Source organism: Ranitomeya variabilis, chromosome 5 (assembly GCF_051348905.1).
Source record: "Ranitomeya variabilis isolate aRanVar5 chromosome 5, aRanVar5.hap1, whole genome shotgun sequence".
Taxonomy (NCBI): domain Eukaryota; kingdom Metazoa; phylum Chordata; class Amphibia; order Anura; family Dendrobatidae; genus Ranitomeya; species Ranitomeya variabilis.
In genome coordinates this window covers 288,695,702-288,712,892 of record NC_135236.1, presented here as the reverse complement: position 1 = coordinate 288,712,892, position 17,191 = coordinate 288,695,702, and the positions used below count along the sequence as shown (strand labels likewise).

Here is a 17,191-nt window from a genome sequence, read left to right as displayed (position 1 = left end):
GCAATTTGTTCAGCCCCTTTTCCTCTTTTACGTCTCCAGCGATGGGAGGAAGACTTGCCACTTGTACTTGAGTCGGCTATACTGCACTCTTTCCCGCTGGCGTCCTCGTCTGCATGGGAGTCACCACCACCCAGCTGGTTATCCTGGAACCAGCAGTCGCCACTTACGCAGGTCATATTTTCTGGTATGGCTGCCCCGCCATCCTGACGTCACCTTGTGGAGCACAGTCGTTCCCCTGTGTCAGTGTTTCTGTCCGCACAACCTCGTACTCAGCTCTAGTAGTTGCTACTGGTAATGAAACGTCACAGTCACCCCCAGAGTCTGTGTCACACCCCACAACATGGTGAACGCTCAAGTTGCTTTCTAATTGGGTGTCAGCTACACAGGTTTTATTTAACACACCACTACCAGTCATCTTGGGTACATGTCAGGTGACATCATGTTAGTAAGTTGGGCAGACAAACCCTTCACACTGGTCACCCCGATGTCTGACCCGTCAATTTTGGGATGTATTCCTGTCTTAATGTATGCCCCTGCAACAGTAATGAGACTTCCATCCTTGTGCTGCAGAGGAATGCCCTCCTCCCACAAGTCTGAGAATAACTTACATGATGAAAAGTAACTTGGCACACACGTGATCAGATGCTTGTGTGATTTAATAAGAAGAGAGTACATACAAACGTTTCGGTCATAGACCTTCTTCAATGTACCTCTCTCTGAGAGTCTATTTGATGAGCGGATTTTATAGGGGAGGAAATAGTCCCCTTAATGCGTCTGGTGGTGATGACTATGATCTGAGCGCTAGTGAGGCTCTATGATGTCTCCGTTCAGGACGCGGTGTCCACCGCTTGTCCTCAGTGTTACACTGAGGACAAGCGGTGGACACCGCGTCCTGAACGGAGACATCATAGAGCCTCACTAGCGCTCAGATCATAGTCATCACCACCAGACGCATTAAGGGGACTATTTCCTCCCCTATAAAATCCGCTCATCAAATAGACTCTCAGAGAGAGGTACATTGAAGAAGGTCTATGACCGAAACGTTTGTATGTACTCTCTTCTTATTAAATCACACAAGCATCTGATCACGTGTGTGCCAAGTTACTTTTCATAATTATAAGGTTTGGGCACCTACTTGAGCACCACCTCCGATAGTAGTGCCTACGGTTATTTCTCACTGAGAATAACTTACAGTCCCGGCCTACTATCACCGCACAAGGTAGGTTAGGAACTATGGCGGCCTCCAGACTTGTATGGCTCTTGACCGTCTCAAGTTGCACCAAGGCCACTGGATAAACCTTAGTGTCCCCATGGATGCATCTGACCTCAATCTTCCTTTCAGACATTAGAAATTTATCTTCAACAGCCCTTACCAGGGTCACCGCGCTCTCTGAATCAACCAGACCAAAAACATCCTCTACATCTGCATTTAACTCTAGAACACACCCATGCAGCTTCTTACCAGGAGGGTAGTTCACAGGGCAAATTGGACACACATAGTACCATTGTGTCTGGCAACAGTCCGTTTGTGCCACCCCTTTAGTTTCAGGAGGCTCCACCCCCTTTTGGGCCTCTGCCCCCTTTAGGGATTCCACCCCCTTAAGGAACTCTACCCCCTTTTGGACACCAACTCCCTTTTTGGATGCCGCCCCTTTTTGGGACTCCACCCCTTTTTGGGCAACATCCCTTTTTGGGTTTTCCACACCATTTTTGGGACACTACCCTTTTAGGGACACCACCCCTTCCCTGGGGTACACCCCGTGGACCCCCCCACAGTACTCTCAGGCCCAAGTTCGCACAGTACACCACTGTGACTCTGGCCTTGCACTGGCCCTTTAAGAATCTGCACGCTCTGGACCAGCAATGTCTTTTTTTTTCTTCTCTTTATTGCAACTGCAACTACACTTCACAAGGCTCTGCACCGCAGACTTCGTGGACCTGCCGATCCACAGCAAGACGCTTGTCACCTTCGTGGACCCGACAATCCACAGCAAGATGCTTGTCACCTTTGTGACCCCGCCGAGCCACAGCAAACTTCGTGACCTCACCGAGCCACAGCAAGCTGACTTGATTAAAAAAAACTTCAGTCTCTCACTGACCCCGGTCAGCATAGCACAGACTCCTGTCTGTTACACACGGTTGTCAGACCGTTTACTCCTCTGGCTCAGATCAGCCGGCGCTGCAATATGTGCTTCTTGGACCGTTGCCTGCATTCGAAACACCAAATGTGGTGATACGCTACCTGAGTGTGTTGGGGGACACTCGCTTGGCATAGGATTCAAGCACTCAGGCATGGTACCTTGTTGTGAATTCCGTTCTCGGGCTCCCTCCTGTGGTCGTGAATGGTACTTTGGTGAGTTCGGTCCTTGGACACCCTCTGGTGGCTTTGAGTGGAACTGCTGATCTTTGAGGTTGGCTTTCTCAGCTGCCCTTGCTTATTGCTTCTGCTTGTTTCCCTATTTAACTCTGCTCAGGTCGTTAGTTCATGCCAGCTGTCAATGTCTCAGTACTTGTTCAGATCTCTCTTGGATTTCTCAGATGACCTGTCTACTCCAGCAGAAGCTAAGTCCATGCTAGTTCATTTGCTGTTCATTAGTTTTCGAATTTATTTCTCTGTACATGCTATGTTTCTAGTCCAGCTTGCTATTATGATATTTCCTTGCTAGCTGGAAGCTCTGGGAGTGCAGAGCTGCACCTCCACACCGTGAGTCGGTGTGGAGGTCTTTTTGCACACTCTGCGTGGTTTTTGTAGTTTTTAATTCTGACCGCATAGTTCCCTTTCCTATCTTCTGTCTATTTAGAGAAGATCCGGCCTCCTTTGCTAAAATCTGTTTCATTCCTGTGTTTGTCACTTCCCTCTTAACTCACAGTCAATATTTGTGGGGGGCTACCTTTACTTTGGGGAATTTCTCTGAGGCAAGGTAGGCTGCTATTTCTACCTTTAGGGGTAGTTAGCTCTTAGGCTGTGAAGAGGCGTCTAGGGAGAGTTAGGTACGCTCCACTGCTATTTATAGTGTGTGTGATAGGATTAGGGATTGCGGTCAGTAGAGTTACCACCTCCTCAGAGCTTGTCCCAGGTTTTCCGTTTTAACCATCAGGTCATTCTGGGTGCTCCTAACCACCAGGTCCATAACAGTACCTCACACAAATCTGGTCAAATCCGGTTTATTAAACTTCATAAACCACATGACATACAGTCTATTTCATTATGTCCATGAACTTATCACAACCACCAGTCTGTTCATGCAGCAGATAAACTTCTCTGCCATATATTACAATCCCCTAGTCCGGGGTTACCTTTCATGAGTTCCACTCCTCACGCTGACTTCTTGTCAGTCCCAGGTCCTCAACACAGACCATCCAGGTCTACGGTCTCTAGGTGTTTCCAGGTTGACTCCACTCCCAGGAGCCTCCAACACTGACCGTCCAGGTCTACGGTCTCTAGGTGCTTCCAGGATGACTCCACTCACAGGAGACTCCAACACCGTCCGTCCAGGTCTACGGTCTCTAGGTGCTTCCAGGACGACTCCACTCACAGGAGACTCCAACACCGACCGTCCAGGACCTTGCACAGGAACAAACGGATCCATACACAGGACCTATGTGACCCAAACCCTGGTCACATTATATACCCTTAACCACTCCCCTGGGTGGGTGTGTGGGTGTGCGTGGCTAGTTTGACCCTCCCATCTCTCATAACTAGTAGCCCTGCCAATCTCCCATTAGAACTACACAATTACTTGTGGGACTACAGGTCCCAGAACACAACATAACTTTAGACTGACAGCGCAGAGTGTCCTCCTCTGCGACACACATACCGGCTATTTATAATCCTGCCGGATTTTCCCTCACCACCACATTTATACATCCAAGTGCATCCTGCAGCGCACACACAGCGCTCCCTGGCTGTAACATTGGTCACTGCACCACAGTATGAAAAGGACAACATGGTATTCCAGCAGGATAAAGGCCCAAGGCATACATCAAGATTGTTGAAGAAATAGTTCAATGACAATGAAGTACAGGTTCTGGATTGGTCCCCACAATCTCCAGACGTCAACCCTATCAAACACTTGTGAGTAGAGATGAAGAAAAAGCTGTATACATACCCAAGTCAGTTGACCAGAATGCACCAACTTTGGGAACGTGTAGACAAGACTTGGGATCAGATTTTGGTAGAGAAATGCTTGAATCTGATCGAGAGCATGCCCAGAAGGATTCAGGCAGTGTTGAAAACAATGGTGGATTTACAAAATACTAACAAAATAATAAAAATTAAAATTTAGATTTTTACAAAATGTTGCAAAACAGTAACGATGCAGTGACATGACAACAATCTGCATAACTAATCATATGCTATATAGTTGCAACTCAAATTTATGTTTGAGATAGCCAATATGATTTTCTTTAGAATGATGGTAGTCTCAAGTTCGAAACAGTAGTGGATGGTTAATTATGGAGCATGAAAGTCAAAAGTTCAAAACATTGTTAACCTTTTGCTGGTCAGTGTAACTCGTCTTCTAGGGTACTTGCATATAGCCCCACATTGAGACCACCATCAATCCTGGTTAAGTAGCCAACACCTTTGGTGTGAAACAACCCAATATCATCAGGCTTTCTCCACCGAACTTGACAGTTGCTTCAATTTCTCAATCCATTAGCCTCTTTTTTCTTTGTTTCCTCATTTGCGATGATCAGAGCCTAGTCTATTGACTTTCATCTCATTGCTTCAAATCATCAATTTTCAATCGTCTACTTTCCACTTTTCATACTTTTTTGCAAACTTGAGCTGACGCTTCTTATGACGATATTGAAGTCGAGGCTTCTTCACCTTTTTCAGGTCACCATTCCAGACTTGTGTAACATGCATCAGATGGTGCTTGCACAGACATCTGTAAACTCACTATTATGTCATGGTACAACTGATAGACCTTGTAATGACCTGACTTGATGACTCCAATATTTTGCCTGGACATCCACCTCTTGGCTTTTGAATGGATGGACGGACTGCATTTCATAATATCCCAACTGTCAGGGCACACACATGATGAAGTTTGGCTATTTTCTTAGCCAAATGACTACTATTGATGAGCTAAATAATGTTGTTTCTTTTTTCTTGGGAAATCTTCATGCTCCTTGATTTGAATCAGTGACTCAGCCTAATAACACACTGAGCTATTAGTGAATATGAGAACAAGTTGTATTTTGTACTATATGTGAAAAAAAAAGATTTTTCCACCACCAGGAGCAAAACAGCAACAATGCAGTGACATAACAAGAATCTACATAACTGATCATATGCTAAGTAGTTGCAAGTCAAATTTATGTATGAAGTAGCCAAAATGATTGTCTATAAAGTGATGTTATTCTCACGTTTGAAGCAGTAGCGGGTGGTGAGATATGGAGCCTAAAAATTGAAAACATTATTACCCTTTTGCATGTCAGTATATAATAATAATAATTTTTATTTATATAGCGCCAACATATTCCGTAGCACTTTACAATTAAGCGGGGACATGTACAAACAATAAATTCGAGTTATATATATATACAGTATATGGTATGCACAGTCAAGGCCAAAAGTGTTGGCACTCTTGAAATTGTTCCAGAAAATGAAGCATTTCTCCCAGAGAATTGTTGTAATTGAACATGTTTATTTTCTTTGGGTGTATTGGAACAACACAAAGAAACAAAAAAAGAGGCAAATTGCACATTATTTCACACAACTCCTCGATAATCGGCTGGACACAATTGTTGGCATCTTTCCAAAATTGTGGGTAAAGAACTTTGCTTAAAGCATGTGATAATCATTCAAACTCATCTGTGCCAAGTAACAGATGTGGGTAATATGAAAATCACACCTGAAACCAGATAAACTTGATAGTGTTTTTATGAAATTCAGCCAAGAAAAATACATATATATTTGTATTTAACCATAAATATATGGAATATGCTTCAATCATACTGCTGACAAGTAATTCCTATTGTTTATTAGATTGCTATTGTTCGATACAGTGAAGAACCAAGAACTGAGTTTCATTTGGATCAACACAAGGAGAGGAATTCTGTTTTGAAAGCCATTCGAAACATGCAGTATTTAGGAGGCAACACCAACACAGGTAGGCACTGTGTGAACAATGTAGCAAATCTTCTGTTTTTAAACAACATTTAGACATAATTTCTAATCCATTGATGACAATTTTTTATTTTCTGACACATATCACATTTTAAAGGCATCTTGTCATCAGATTCATGCTGCTTGAAACATAGGTAGCATGAATTAGACATTGTATGCACATATGTGAAAAGGTAAGCATTACTCTGAAATGTTGTGGCATTTCAGAATAAACATACTGAGCCAGGTCCCCAGCTGGATTCTCTCCACCATGATCACATTGATTAACAGATCTCTCACTATTTACACACATAGGGACAGACCTTTCACCTCTAATTAGAAATATAGTTTCTTTGATTGCTTACTCCATGTGCAGGGCATTGCAGTAGCTTAGATACCCATGGTATCATATAGTGAGTTAGTTATATGTTAGTGGTTGTAACTAGAGATTGATGAACCCGAACAGTAAAGTTCGGCGTCCGTATCGAACACCTACTGTTTGGGCATGGACACCAAACACAGACTTCACTAGGAAGTCCACATTACTCTCCGGGTTCGGTCCCCTGAACACCGGGTGTTTGTCACGCTGTCATGTGCATGACAACGCGGCAAACACTGCTTCTGATCAGCGGTAAAATCATTACCACAGGTCAGAGAGCCGAGGTTCCCACACTGTAAAATGATAGCGTGAGCCCACAGCTGTAATCGGAAGTATAAAGCTCACCTTCAGTCACTGGTGTGGGCTGATGGGACTACTGCTCCCATCAGCCTACGCCTGCTGTCACACTAATAACAGTGGGACCAGGAGCGCCTCCAATCTAAATAAATAATAAAAAAAGACATAGGCTCCCATGTATTTTTGATAACCAGCCAGGCAAAACTGACAGCTGGGGGCTGCAACCCTCAGCTGTCAACTTTAGTATGTTTGGTTATCAAGAATAGAAGGGTCCCCACTCTGTTTTTTTTAATTACTTAAATAAATAATTTAAAAAATAGCATGGGGTCCCCCCTCCCCATTTTTGACAACTAGCCTTGCTAAAGCAGACAGCTGGGAGCTAGTATCTCAGGCTGGTAAGTGGTGATTGATATTGGCACCCCCAGCCTAGAAACAGAAGCCCGCAGCCGCTCTATTAGATGCACCCATTCTAGCGCTTGGCCCAGCTCTTTCCACTTTCCCTGTAGCGGTGGCCAGTGCGGTTCATATTTGTGGGGGTGATGTCTCCTTTGTATTACCCGGTGGCATCAAACCTACGGGTTAGTAATGGAGAGGCGTCAATAGGTGTCTTGTCTATATTGGGATATGATCTTGGAGATGGGAATTCAAATTCTCATTAATTTGTAAAATCTACATAAAGATAATTTTTACAACAGCTCAATAAAGGCAGCAGTGTGGCCTAGAGCAGCCAAACTTTTTAATGGTCTGATTTTTTAACCAGTCATCAGAAACCTCACTTGTTTGCACCAACATTTATTGATTTTATATGGTTCATATTGATACATGTTAGATGCAAGGATTCAGACTTAAAGCTCATCTGCCACTTTTAGAATTAAAGTTATAGCTGAATACCTCATAATCACGTAAAAATAACATAATTATCTATGTATATCGTTAAGGTCGAGGCATTGGACATGTTCTAAAGGAGATGTTTCAAGTGTCTAAAGGAATGAGGCCTTTATCTCCTCATCTGATATTATTGGTGACTGATGGACGATCACAGGATAATGTTATTCAGCCTTCAAGAGTGGCCCATGTCTTAGGTAATGTCATTGTATATTTTACTGTCTCGAAACATACATTTTATTTATTTTATCAAACATAATAAAAGCTTCCATTGTTTTTAAGTCTGTACACCACAACATTATTATTTTGATGTGCATGATATTTACATCTGCTTTGAAGCCTTTGTCACAGATTTGGGTAAAAATGCCAGAAACAAGGCAAACTCTATTTTAGTCAATATGTTCTGTTAGCGCCTACTGTGTCTGGCCTGTTAGGGGTCCCATAGGAGCAGAACAATGGAATTAGGAAATGTAGTTGTGAGCAGATATTGAAATATTTATAATCTGATTTTTTTGGAACAGAGAAGATTTAAATAGAGAATAGCTGACATGTTGTTTTGTTTTAGTGTTGCACTGACAGGCGACTCAGCAGGTCATCTGTACAGAGGCGGCTGACAGTCAGTGCCAGGGGGTGGTCAGAGCTGCCGCTCACTAGGCAGTGGTGACTGAAGCCGCATCGGGTGCGCCTCTATGACTGAAAGCTGTAGCTTCCTGGGAGGAATACAGTTAATTTCTTTCCAGCTTCTAGTGCAGCTGCTGCTTGGCTTTAATATGCTATTAACCTGTAGATTAACATTGAGGACATGACCGCTTCCCTTGATTTCCCTGCAGTAGAACTACCATTGGGGAAGGTAAGCATTATACAGTGCCTATTCAAATCAATGGATTAATTATCTGTGTAATGCGGGTGAAGAATAGACTTGTAGAGTCATTCTTTGTAACCTTTCTCCATCTGGACAAAACAGGAAGATGCCGAACAACGTACCCACATCTATCCTATGTTGTTTTTCTTTGTTACCCAAAACATTATCTTTGCAGTTAGGTAGAATATTTCAAGCAATGTATTGCCTATTGCATGCTTGGAATGGAAATGCATTAATGGGGCATTTAATTAAGCGTCTTAGTAGATAACATGTGTGAAATATGTGAGTCATATTACAGAATATTTGAGCCAATTTTCTATCATGTTGTGAAAGACTATAAAAAAAATTGTAACACAGCTTTATTCATTTCTTATCCACCTAAAAGGGACCAATCTATAGTAATTTATGGATGACATCAATCCACAGCACACATTTAAAAATGTGAAATGTTTTGATATATTTTTCTTTTGACTACTCAAATCGGTACATTAAGTGTATTTGATCACATAAATATAGCAACTTCATCTGTAAAATTATTCTTCATTTTTTTTATTTTCCACATTCCATTTTATTCTGAATGTTTAAAGTGCTATGAAATGTTTGCATCCTTTTAGATATATAACAAGAGGCTTTCATGTACAGATATGTTGTTATTCTGTAAGCTGTATTTGCAGCACGCTACATTGTTACTCTAATGTATCTACACTATTTGCGTAGGTGGTTGCTCATTATCAACTGCCACTCTGTACAAGTAGCATAGTCGCAGGCAACATTAGATTTGCACAGTTTAGAGAGCCATCTGTTAAGTTTTTATAATTAGTTTTTATATGTAGTCAGTTGAAGATCTGTGTAAAGAGATTCCATCACCAGGTTTGTGCTACTTCATCTGAAAGCATTGTTGGCAGAGACCCTAATTAGCAGGAGATTAGCATTGAAAAGAGTAGCAAATCTGTTGCCATGTAGTTCTCGATATTCATGTTCTATGTATAAACCCGCCCTCACTACTGATTGGCAGCTTTATGCCTATGAACGTGTACATAGGCATAAAGAACACACAAACTGCACACAGAAAGCTGCAAATCAGTGATGCAGGTGAGGCTAGACAGAGCACAGCATTCAGAGAACTGGTACAGTAGATCTGCAGTAGATAAAACAGAAAAGGAACAGCCCCATATGTACAGTAGAATATCCATGACAATTCCCTATATACAGTATGGGGTCCTTAAAGCTGCTTATACATAGTATGATGGCTACACATCTCCCCTACGCACAGCTTGATGGCCCCCACAGCTCTTAGACAAAGAAGGATGCCCTCACAGCTTCCTATATACAGTATGATGTCCACCAAATCTTCCTATACACAGTGTGATGGCCCCAACATCTGCCTATACACAGTAATATGAACCCCAAAACACATCATGAGGCAGCCACAGCTCCCTATATATAGCATGGGGCCCACACAGCTCCCTATATATAGCATGGGGCCCACATAGCTCTCTATATATAGCATGGAGCCCACATAGCTCCCTATGCAAAGTATGATTGTTCTGTCTTCATACACGTTGATACGGTGTGTGATCCGACATACGGCATAAACCACTTCTGTCTCCCAAATAAGCGGACTGTTCTCTGTAGTCTAACTTGTTTATTGGTAAACATGAGCGCGGTAAAACTAGAAGAATACAAATGATATGTATAAGTATTGGGCTAAACGATAACACAACTGCAACCAACAGGGAAACACACAGTATGGTGCAACCTCTACATAACCACATACAGCAGATTTCTGGTAACCACATTTCCTGTGTACTGGCTGCTATACAGTAATCACATTCTATAGAACAATATATTACCAGAACAAGGATCGCAATCTTACCAGATAAACTAACCAGGGTGGCAGGTAAATGAAGTAGTTCCAACACAGCTGAATAACACGAGTGAACAGGAAATACAAGAGAAAAGGCTGGGGAATTCCCCAATCCCATGATGCTTTGCTGAAACCCACAATGCAACACTCTATTATTCATGGAAAACACAGGTTATAAATTTATCCACCACTGGGTGGTGCTATAACACAACAAAACCAGAACTATAATAATAGTTAACCTTTTAATGCTTGAAACGAACCCCTGTCCTTCATTAGGAAGGGCAGAACACTCCCCGCTTGGCATCAACCGATGCCACACACAGCTCTTTTGGCGAAAACAGTAAGACAAGTTCCGCAACTGGTCTGAGGAATTAAACGAACGAGGGCACGAACAAGCAAATTCCAAGTTGAGAACCTGGTGAAACGGTGGGATTTGAGGTGATTGTCTTTAGTCACCGTACGTAGAACGGATACCTGAGGAGGGATTTCCTCATCTGCCTCTGGATCCACCAATTCAAAGATGTTTGACTCGTCCACATATGGCGTCGAATGGTATAAGAATGTAGGGTCGGTGAACCAGGTTGTGTCCTTAAGTTGTCTTGCTTCAACGGATCTGGTTGCGTGGTCCGCCGGATTGTGGTGCGTGGACACATAGTGCCACTGTTTAGGTTCGGTGGATCTCCTGATCCTTAGCACCCGATTGCTGACATAGACATAGAAGCGACGAGTTTCATTGCAAATGTACCCCAGCACTACCTTGCTGTCAGTGTAGAACTCGACTTCCTTGATTTCCAGGTCCATTTCTGTCGAGATAAGCTCAGCTAACTCTACTGCCAGCACAGCTGCACAGAGTTCCAGTCTGGGTACTGTGTGTTCACGGAGTGAGGCCAATTTTGTCCGGCTCATAACAAGCCTTATGTGGCATTGTTCATTGATGTCAGTTGTTTTCGAATATGCCACTGCTGCAATTGCCTTGGTTGAAGCATCGCAGAAGATACAAAGCCTTTGCACCTTGATTTCTGATGAAGGCACAGAAGCATATGGTCGTGCCACGTAGAGACTTGACAGGGTTTCTAAAGAATTTTTCCATCTTTCCCACAATTCTTTTTTATCGCTGGGAAGCGGATCATCCCAATCGGATGTCTCTTGGGTGAAGTCTCTCAACATCATTTTACCTTGGATAGTTACAGGGGTTACAAATCCCAGAGGATCGTACAAGCTGTTCACAACGGACAGGACGCCTCTACGCGTGAAGGGTTTCTCTTCTTCGCTGATCTGGAAGGTGAATGCATCCTTTTTCAAATCCCAGAGTAGACCCAGGCTCCGCTGCATGGGAAGGGAGTCTGTGCTTAAATCCAAGTCTTTTAAATCGGTTGAGTAATCTTGAGAGGGAAAGGCTGCCATTAGTTTCTGGCTGTTGGAAGCAATTTTGTGCAACCTCAAATTGGATGAAGCGAGCATTTCTTGTGCCCTTTTCAGGAGACTATGTCTATAGAAAAAACAGCCGCACACTCAAGACTTGCAGGTTTTTACGTGAAAGTTGTATTTTTTATTTTTAGTACAGGCATCACCAAATGCTTATTAGTGTTCAGAGAAAATGACGGATACTTTAAGTTACGGTTAACGTTTCGACCAAGGCTGGTCTTTGTCAAAACCACACTGAAAAACAAACATACAGTGTAAGTACATGATATAGATATGCTGTACATGTATCTGTGACATGAACAATATACAGTAAACAATATATTAACACAATAATATTCACCTAAAACGAGGATCCAATATATACAATACATGCATATTTACAACCTAATATATACAAAACGATATTAACTAGAACCCCTAAGTCCAGGGGTAATGTAGGGACTCCCTATGAACATAAATATTGTAGAATCAGGAGAAGCAAGAGGAGTATGAGAAGGGCTGCCTAGGTATGCCCTGTAAGTAATATCAACACATATACATATATATACAACCACCCAAGAGCCTAATTCCTATTATTGTATTAACCCCTGAGGTCACTAGTCCAATATACAGGAACGAGCAAAAAAGGAGACCGCGGCCGTTATATTACAGACCCTAGGTTCAGCATAAACCATATACATGCAAGAAATCTGCAGGAAAAACATATGCAGGGAAAAAAAATATGCAGGGAAAAAAAACCAAAAACAAAGTAGTCTGCAATCTGCCGGATCCTGGAGCAACATTAACCCCTATCTAGAGTCTCTAATACCACATGTGACACTGACCTTTTAATGGAGGGTAGAAAAGGTACAGAGGCAGTCCGGAGTGGGCTGTGAGGAGAAAATAAACTTATAAGTATCCCACATGTATACCTCTGCGGTGAGAGAATTGCAGATTAATAAGAGTCTAAGTGATTCCCATTAGAAATCCAGGTAATTACCGGAGTCTGCAAGGGTCCTGTAGCACTGAGTCCGTCTCCTTGGTGATGCAGTGTAGAATGGTGACAACCGCCAGTGTTTTAAGCTGAAGGCGTCTGACGTCATTTCCGGGCATGCCCAGTACAGCGCTCCCAACACAGTGCTGGAAGTGCTGTGTCACAGGAGTCTATGTAAACAAGCAGTCTGGCCACGTGGGGATCTATGAATCTGTGTAGTCTGTCTGAGAGGGGGGATGTGCCTGGAGCAAGGCCGTGTGATCTCTGTGAGGAGCTGAAATTGAACACCCCAGGGGAAATGTCTAAACACCAGGAGATGGACGGGAAGGAAGAAAAAAGGGGAAAAATAAAAATAAAAGATTAAGGATTAAAGGGACGGGTAGCCTCTCGGTAGTTATATTGGAAAAATATGCCGGAAAAAATAATAAAGAAAAAATAATAAAGAAGAATAATAAAGAAAAAAAATGAAAAAATAAGGAAAAAATTTCCCAGAATATCAGTAAAACGAAAAAAAGGGGATAATAATAATACCGTATATCCCGTAATGAGGAGGGAATAAGATTTTATCGTTGAGCACTTTGTTGTAGCGGTCAGGTTTAGCATTGGAATAGAGATTATTAATTGATGGACAGCAAAAAACCAGACTAATACTAAAGAAAATAATAATGACAATAATGACTGAGAAATAAAAATTAAAAAATAAAAAATAAAAAATAAATAAAAATAAAAAATAAAAGATGAACAAAATGAATGGAATGAGACGGATACATAGAAATAATGAAAAAAGTAAATAAAAATAAATATAAATAAAAAAAAAAAAATAAAAGATAAAAAATAAAAGATAAAAAATAATAAAAATTTAAATGAATGAGATGAGAAAGATCAGAACAATGAAAAACTGAAAAAATGAAGAAAAATAAATAAAAAAGTGAAAAAAATAAAATTTTTTGAAAAAAATTTGGAAAACTAAGAGGACTTACCCTGAGAGTGCAGTGATAGAGGAAAAGAGTGCGATCCACCAGCTTCTGTATATAGTTCTATCATGAAGTCTGAGGCGTGATGGAGAGGAAGGAAGAGGAACAAGGGTTAATTATTGCATAAATATGAAGAGCCTGTAGACTATGGTATGTGGAGAGACTGATGTCGTATGTACCTAGCTGAATACCAAGTCCAGTTCCCTATTGAGCCCCTTAGGTGAAAGGGTCTGTAGTGTATAGATCCAAAAGGCCTCCCTTTGTTTTAATAATTTTACATGATCCCCCCCACGTCTAGGTTTCTCTACTTTTTCAATCACCTGGAAGCGTAATTGTGACACCGAATGGTTGGTCCTAGTAAAGTGATCCGGAAGTGGGAGCCATGTTTTCCTAAGTCTGATGGTGGATTTATGGCTCGAAATCCTATCGCGCACATGCTGAGTCGTTTCGCCTACATATATGAGGCCGCAAGGGCATTTTATCAAGTAGACTACAAAATTGGAATTGCATGTATGAAACCCCTTGATGTCAAACCTCTTGCCAGTGTGTGGGTGTATGATCTCACTTGACTTAATTACATTAGCACAGCAGGCACATCCTAGACAAGGGAACGTGCCTGTTCTTGCGGAGCCTAAAAACTGTTGTTTCGGTTGTCTGGTGAGGCTACCCACATCCGCCCTAACCAGATAATCCCTGATGTTTCTTGGTCTACGTTTGCACATCAGGGTAGGAGATTGAAAGGGGGTTATTTGAGGGTAGGCCTCGGACAGGAGGGGCCAATGTTTGTTAATTACCTTGTATACCAAGGGCATAACAGGGTGATGTGTATGTATGAAAGGGACCCTATCTTTTTTGGGGGTTTGGTTGGCCGGAGGAGGATGATTTTGTAGAATTCTTCGTTTCTCATATTGGAGAATATTGATGGGATATTCTCTCTCCATGAATTTCTGGGACATGTCGTTTATCCGGGTCTCTGTCAAGTTGGGGTCCGAAACTATATTAGTGACCCTGTGGAATTGTGATCGCGGTAAGCTGTTCCTAGTGGATTTGGGGTGGCAACTTGTGTAGAGGAGTAGATTATTTGAATCTGTAGGTTTCACAAAGATGTCTGTGTCCAAACCACCATGTCCGTTTTTGATCACCAGGGTGTCTAGAAATGGAATTTTCTGTGTATCACTATTAGGTACAAATTGTAGCTCTGGTCTTACCTCATTGATCTGAGAGACAAATAGGGAGAATGTTGCAGCTGGCCCGTTCCATAGACAGAAGACGTCGTCTATGTAGCGGACCCAGCATCCTGAGTATGACTGGAAAAGAGGATTAACATACACGTGACTCTGTTCAAATTGGTCCATGTATAGATTGGCGTAAGCCGGCGCCATATTAGACCCCATGGCTGTCCCACAGATTTGTTGATAGAATTGGTCGCCAAAGAGGAAATAGTTTTCCTCTAGGACTAGGGTCAAAAGGTCCAAAATGAATTGCTGTGACCGGGGGCTAAGGTTAGAGGTCAACAAGTTATTGTTCACGGCCTCCACACCCAAATCATGCTTGATTGAGGTGTAGAGGCTTTTGACATCCAGAGTAGTCAATAGACATTCTGTTTGAATAAAGGACAGTTGTTTGATTGTCCTGATGAAGTGGCCGGTGTCTAAAATAAAAGACCTGGTGTTCTTGACCAGCGGAGTAAGATATTTCTCGAGAAAAATGGATAGTGGAGATAGGATAGAGTCTGTGGACGCCACAATGGGGCGACCTGGAGGGTTGGTCAGGGATTTATGTATCTTAGGAAGAACGTAAAACACTGGTGTAACTGGGTGTGGGTTTGACAGGAAAATTGTAGTTTTTTGATCAATGCAGTTACACTTTAAACCCATTGGAACTTTTAGTTCTAAAACGTGGGCTCTCATTCTGCCCTACCCCTGCCTGGGATAGTTTTAAACTTGAACAGGATCTACAGTATTTCTATCGGAGTATTAGACTCAAAACACACTTTGGTTTGCTTCAGGACACTCTTGGGAATAAGCCTCCTCCCACTGTGGGGACTCCTACTCCCGAACTATCAATTTCTTCTCTAGGCTTGTTTAATAAAAGCTCATTTAACCCACCCCACACATATCATGCAACTGAAACATGCATTGAACTGATACACCGGGATATACAGGATATCCTTAAACAACACCAGAAGGGCCATTTCCCCACAAAAAGCAATATAACACCATTGGAAAAACAGGCCATTGAATCATTGAAAAATAATAAAAATATAACAATTAAACCAGCAGACAAAGGTGGGGCCATAGTCGTTATGAATTCTAGTGACTACATGAGGGAAATCCAGAATCAGCTTTCAGACACTTCTACCTATAAACAAATTGCCCATGACCCCACAGTCAAAATCAAAAAGAAAATTGAGACTATACTCCAGGAATATGCAACCCTTAACTGCATTGATCAAAAAACTGCAATTTTCCTGTCAAACCCACACCCAGTTACACCAGTGTTTTACGTTCTTCCTAAGATACATAAATCCCTGACCAACCCTCCAGGTCGCCCCATTGTGGCGTCCACAGACTCTATCCTATCTCCACTATCCATTTTTCTCGAGAAATATCTTACTCCGCTGGTCAAGAACACCAGGTCTTTTATTTTAGACACCGGCCACTTCATCAGGACAATCAAACAACTGTCCTTTATTCAAACAGAATGTCTATTGACTACTCTGGATGTCAAAAGCCTCTACACCTCAATCAAGCATGATTTGGGTGTGGAGGCCGTGAGCAATGACTTGTTGACCTCTAACCTTAGCCCCCGGTCACAGCAATTCATTTTGGACCTTTTGACCCTAGTCCTAGAGGAAAACTATTTCCTCTTTGGCGACCAATTCTATCAACAAATCTGTGGGACAGCCATGGGGTCTAATATGGCGCCGGCTTACGCCAATCTATACATGGACCAATTTGAACAGAGTCACGTGTATGTTAATCCTCTTTTCCAGTCATACTCAGGATGCTGGGTCCGCTACATAGACGACGTCTTCTGTCTATGGAACGGGCCAGCTGCAACATTCTCCCTATTTGTCTCTCAGATCAATGAGGTAAGACCAGAGCTACAATTTGTACCTAATAGTGATACACAGAAAATTCCATTTCTAGACACCCTGGTGATCAAAAACGGACATGGTGGTTTGGACACAGACATCTTTGTGAAACCTACAGATTCAAATAATCTACTCCTCTACACAAGTTGCCACCCCAAATCCACTAGGAACAGCTTACCGCGATCACAATTCCACAGGGTCACTAATATAGTTTCGGACCCCAACTTGACAGAGACCCGGCTAAACGACATGTCCCAGAAATTCATGGAGAGAGAATATCCCATCAATATTCTCCAATATGAGAAACGAAGAATTCT

At 42.2% G+C, this 17,191-nt stretch overlaps 1 protein-coding gene across 1 annotated transcript in view; it reads left to right on the top strand.

The window, feature by feature from the left end:
- The window catches only part of LOC143774986 (uncharacterized), an 862,433-nt gene that overhangs the window by 232,749 nt on the left and 612,493 nt on the right, over nucleotides 1-17,191 (top strand). The window contains exons 23-24 of the mRNA XM_077262800.1: nucleotides 5,996-6,119; nucleotides 7,730-7,873. Coding sequence (XP_077118915.1) covers nucleotides 5,996-6,119; nucleotides 7,730-7,873 — 268 coding nt within the window. The remainder of the gene's footprint in view (nucleotides 1-5,995; nucleotides 6,120-7,729; nucleotides 7,874-17,191) is intronic.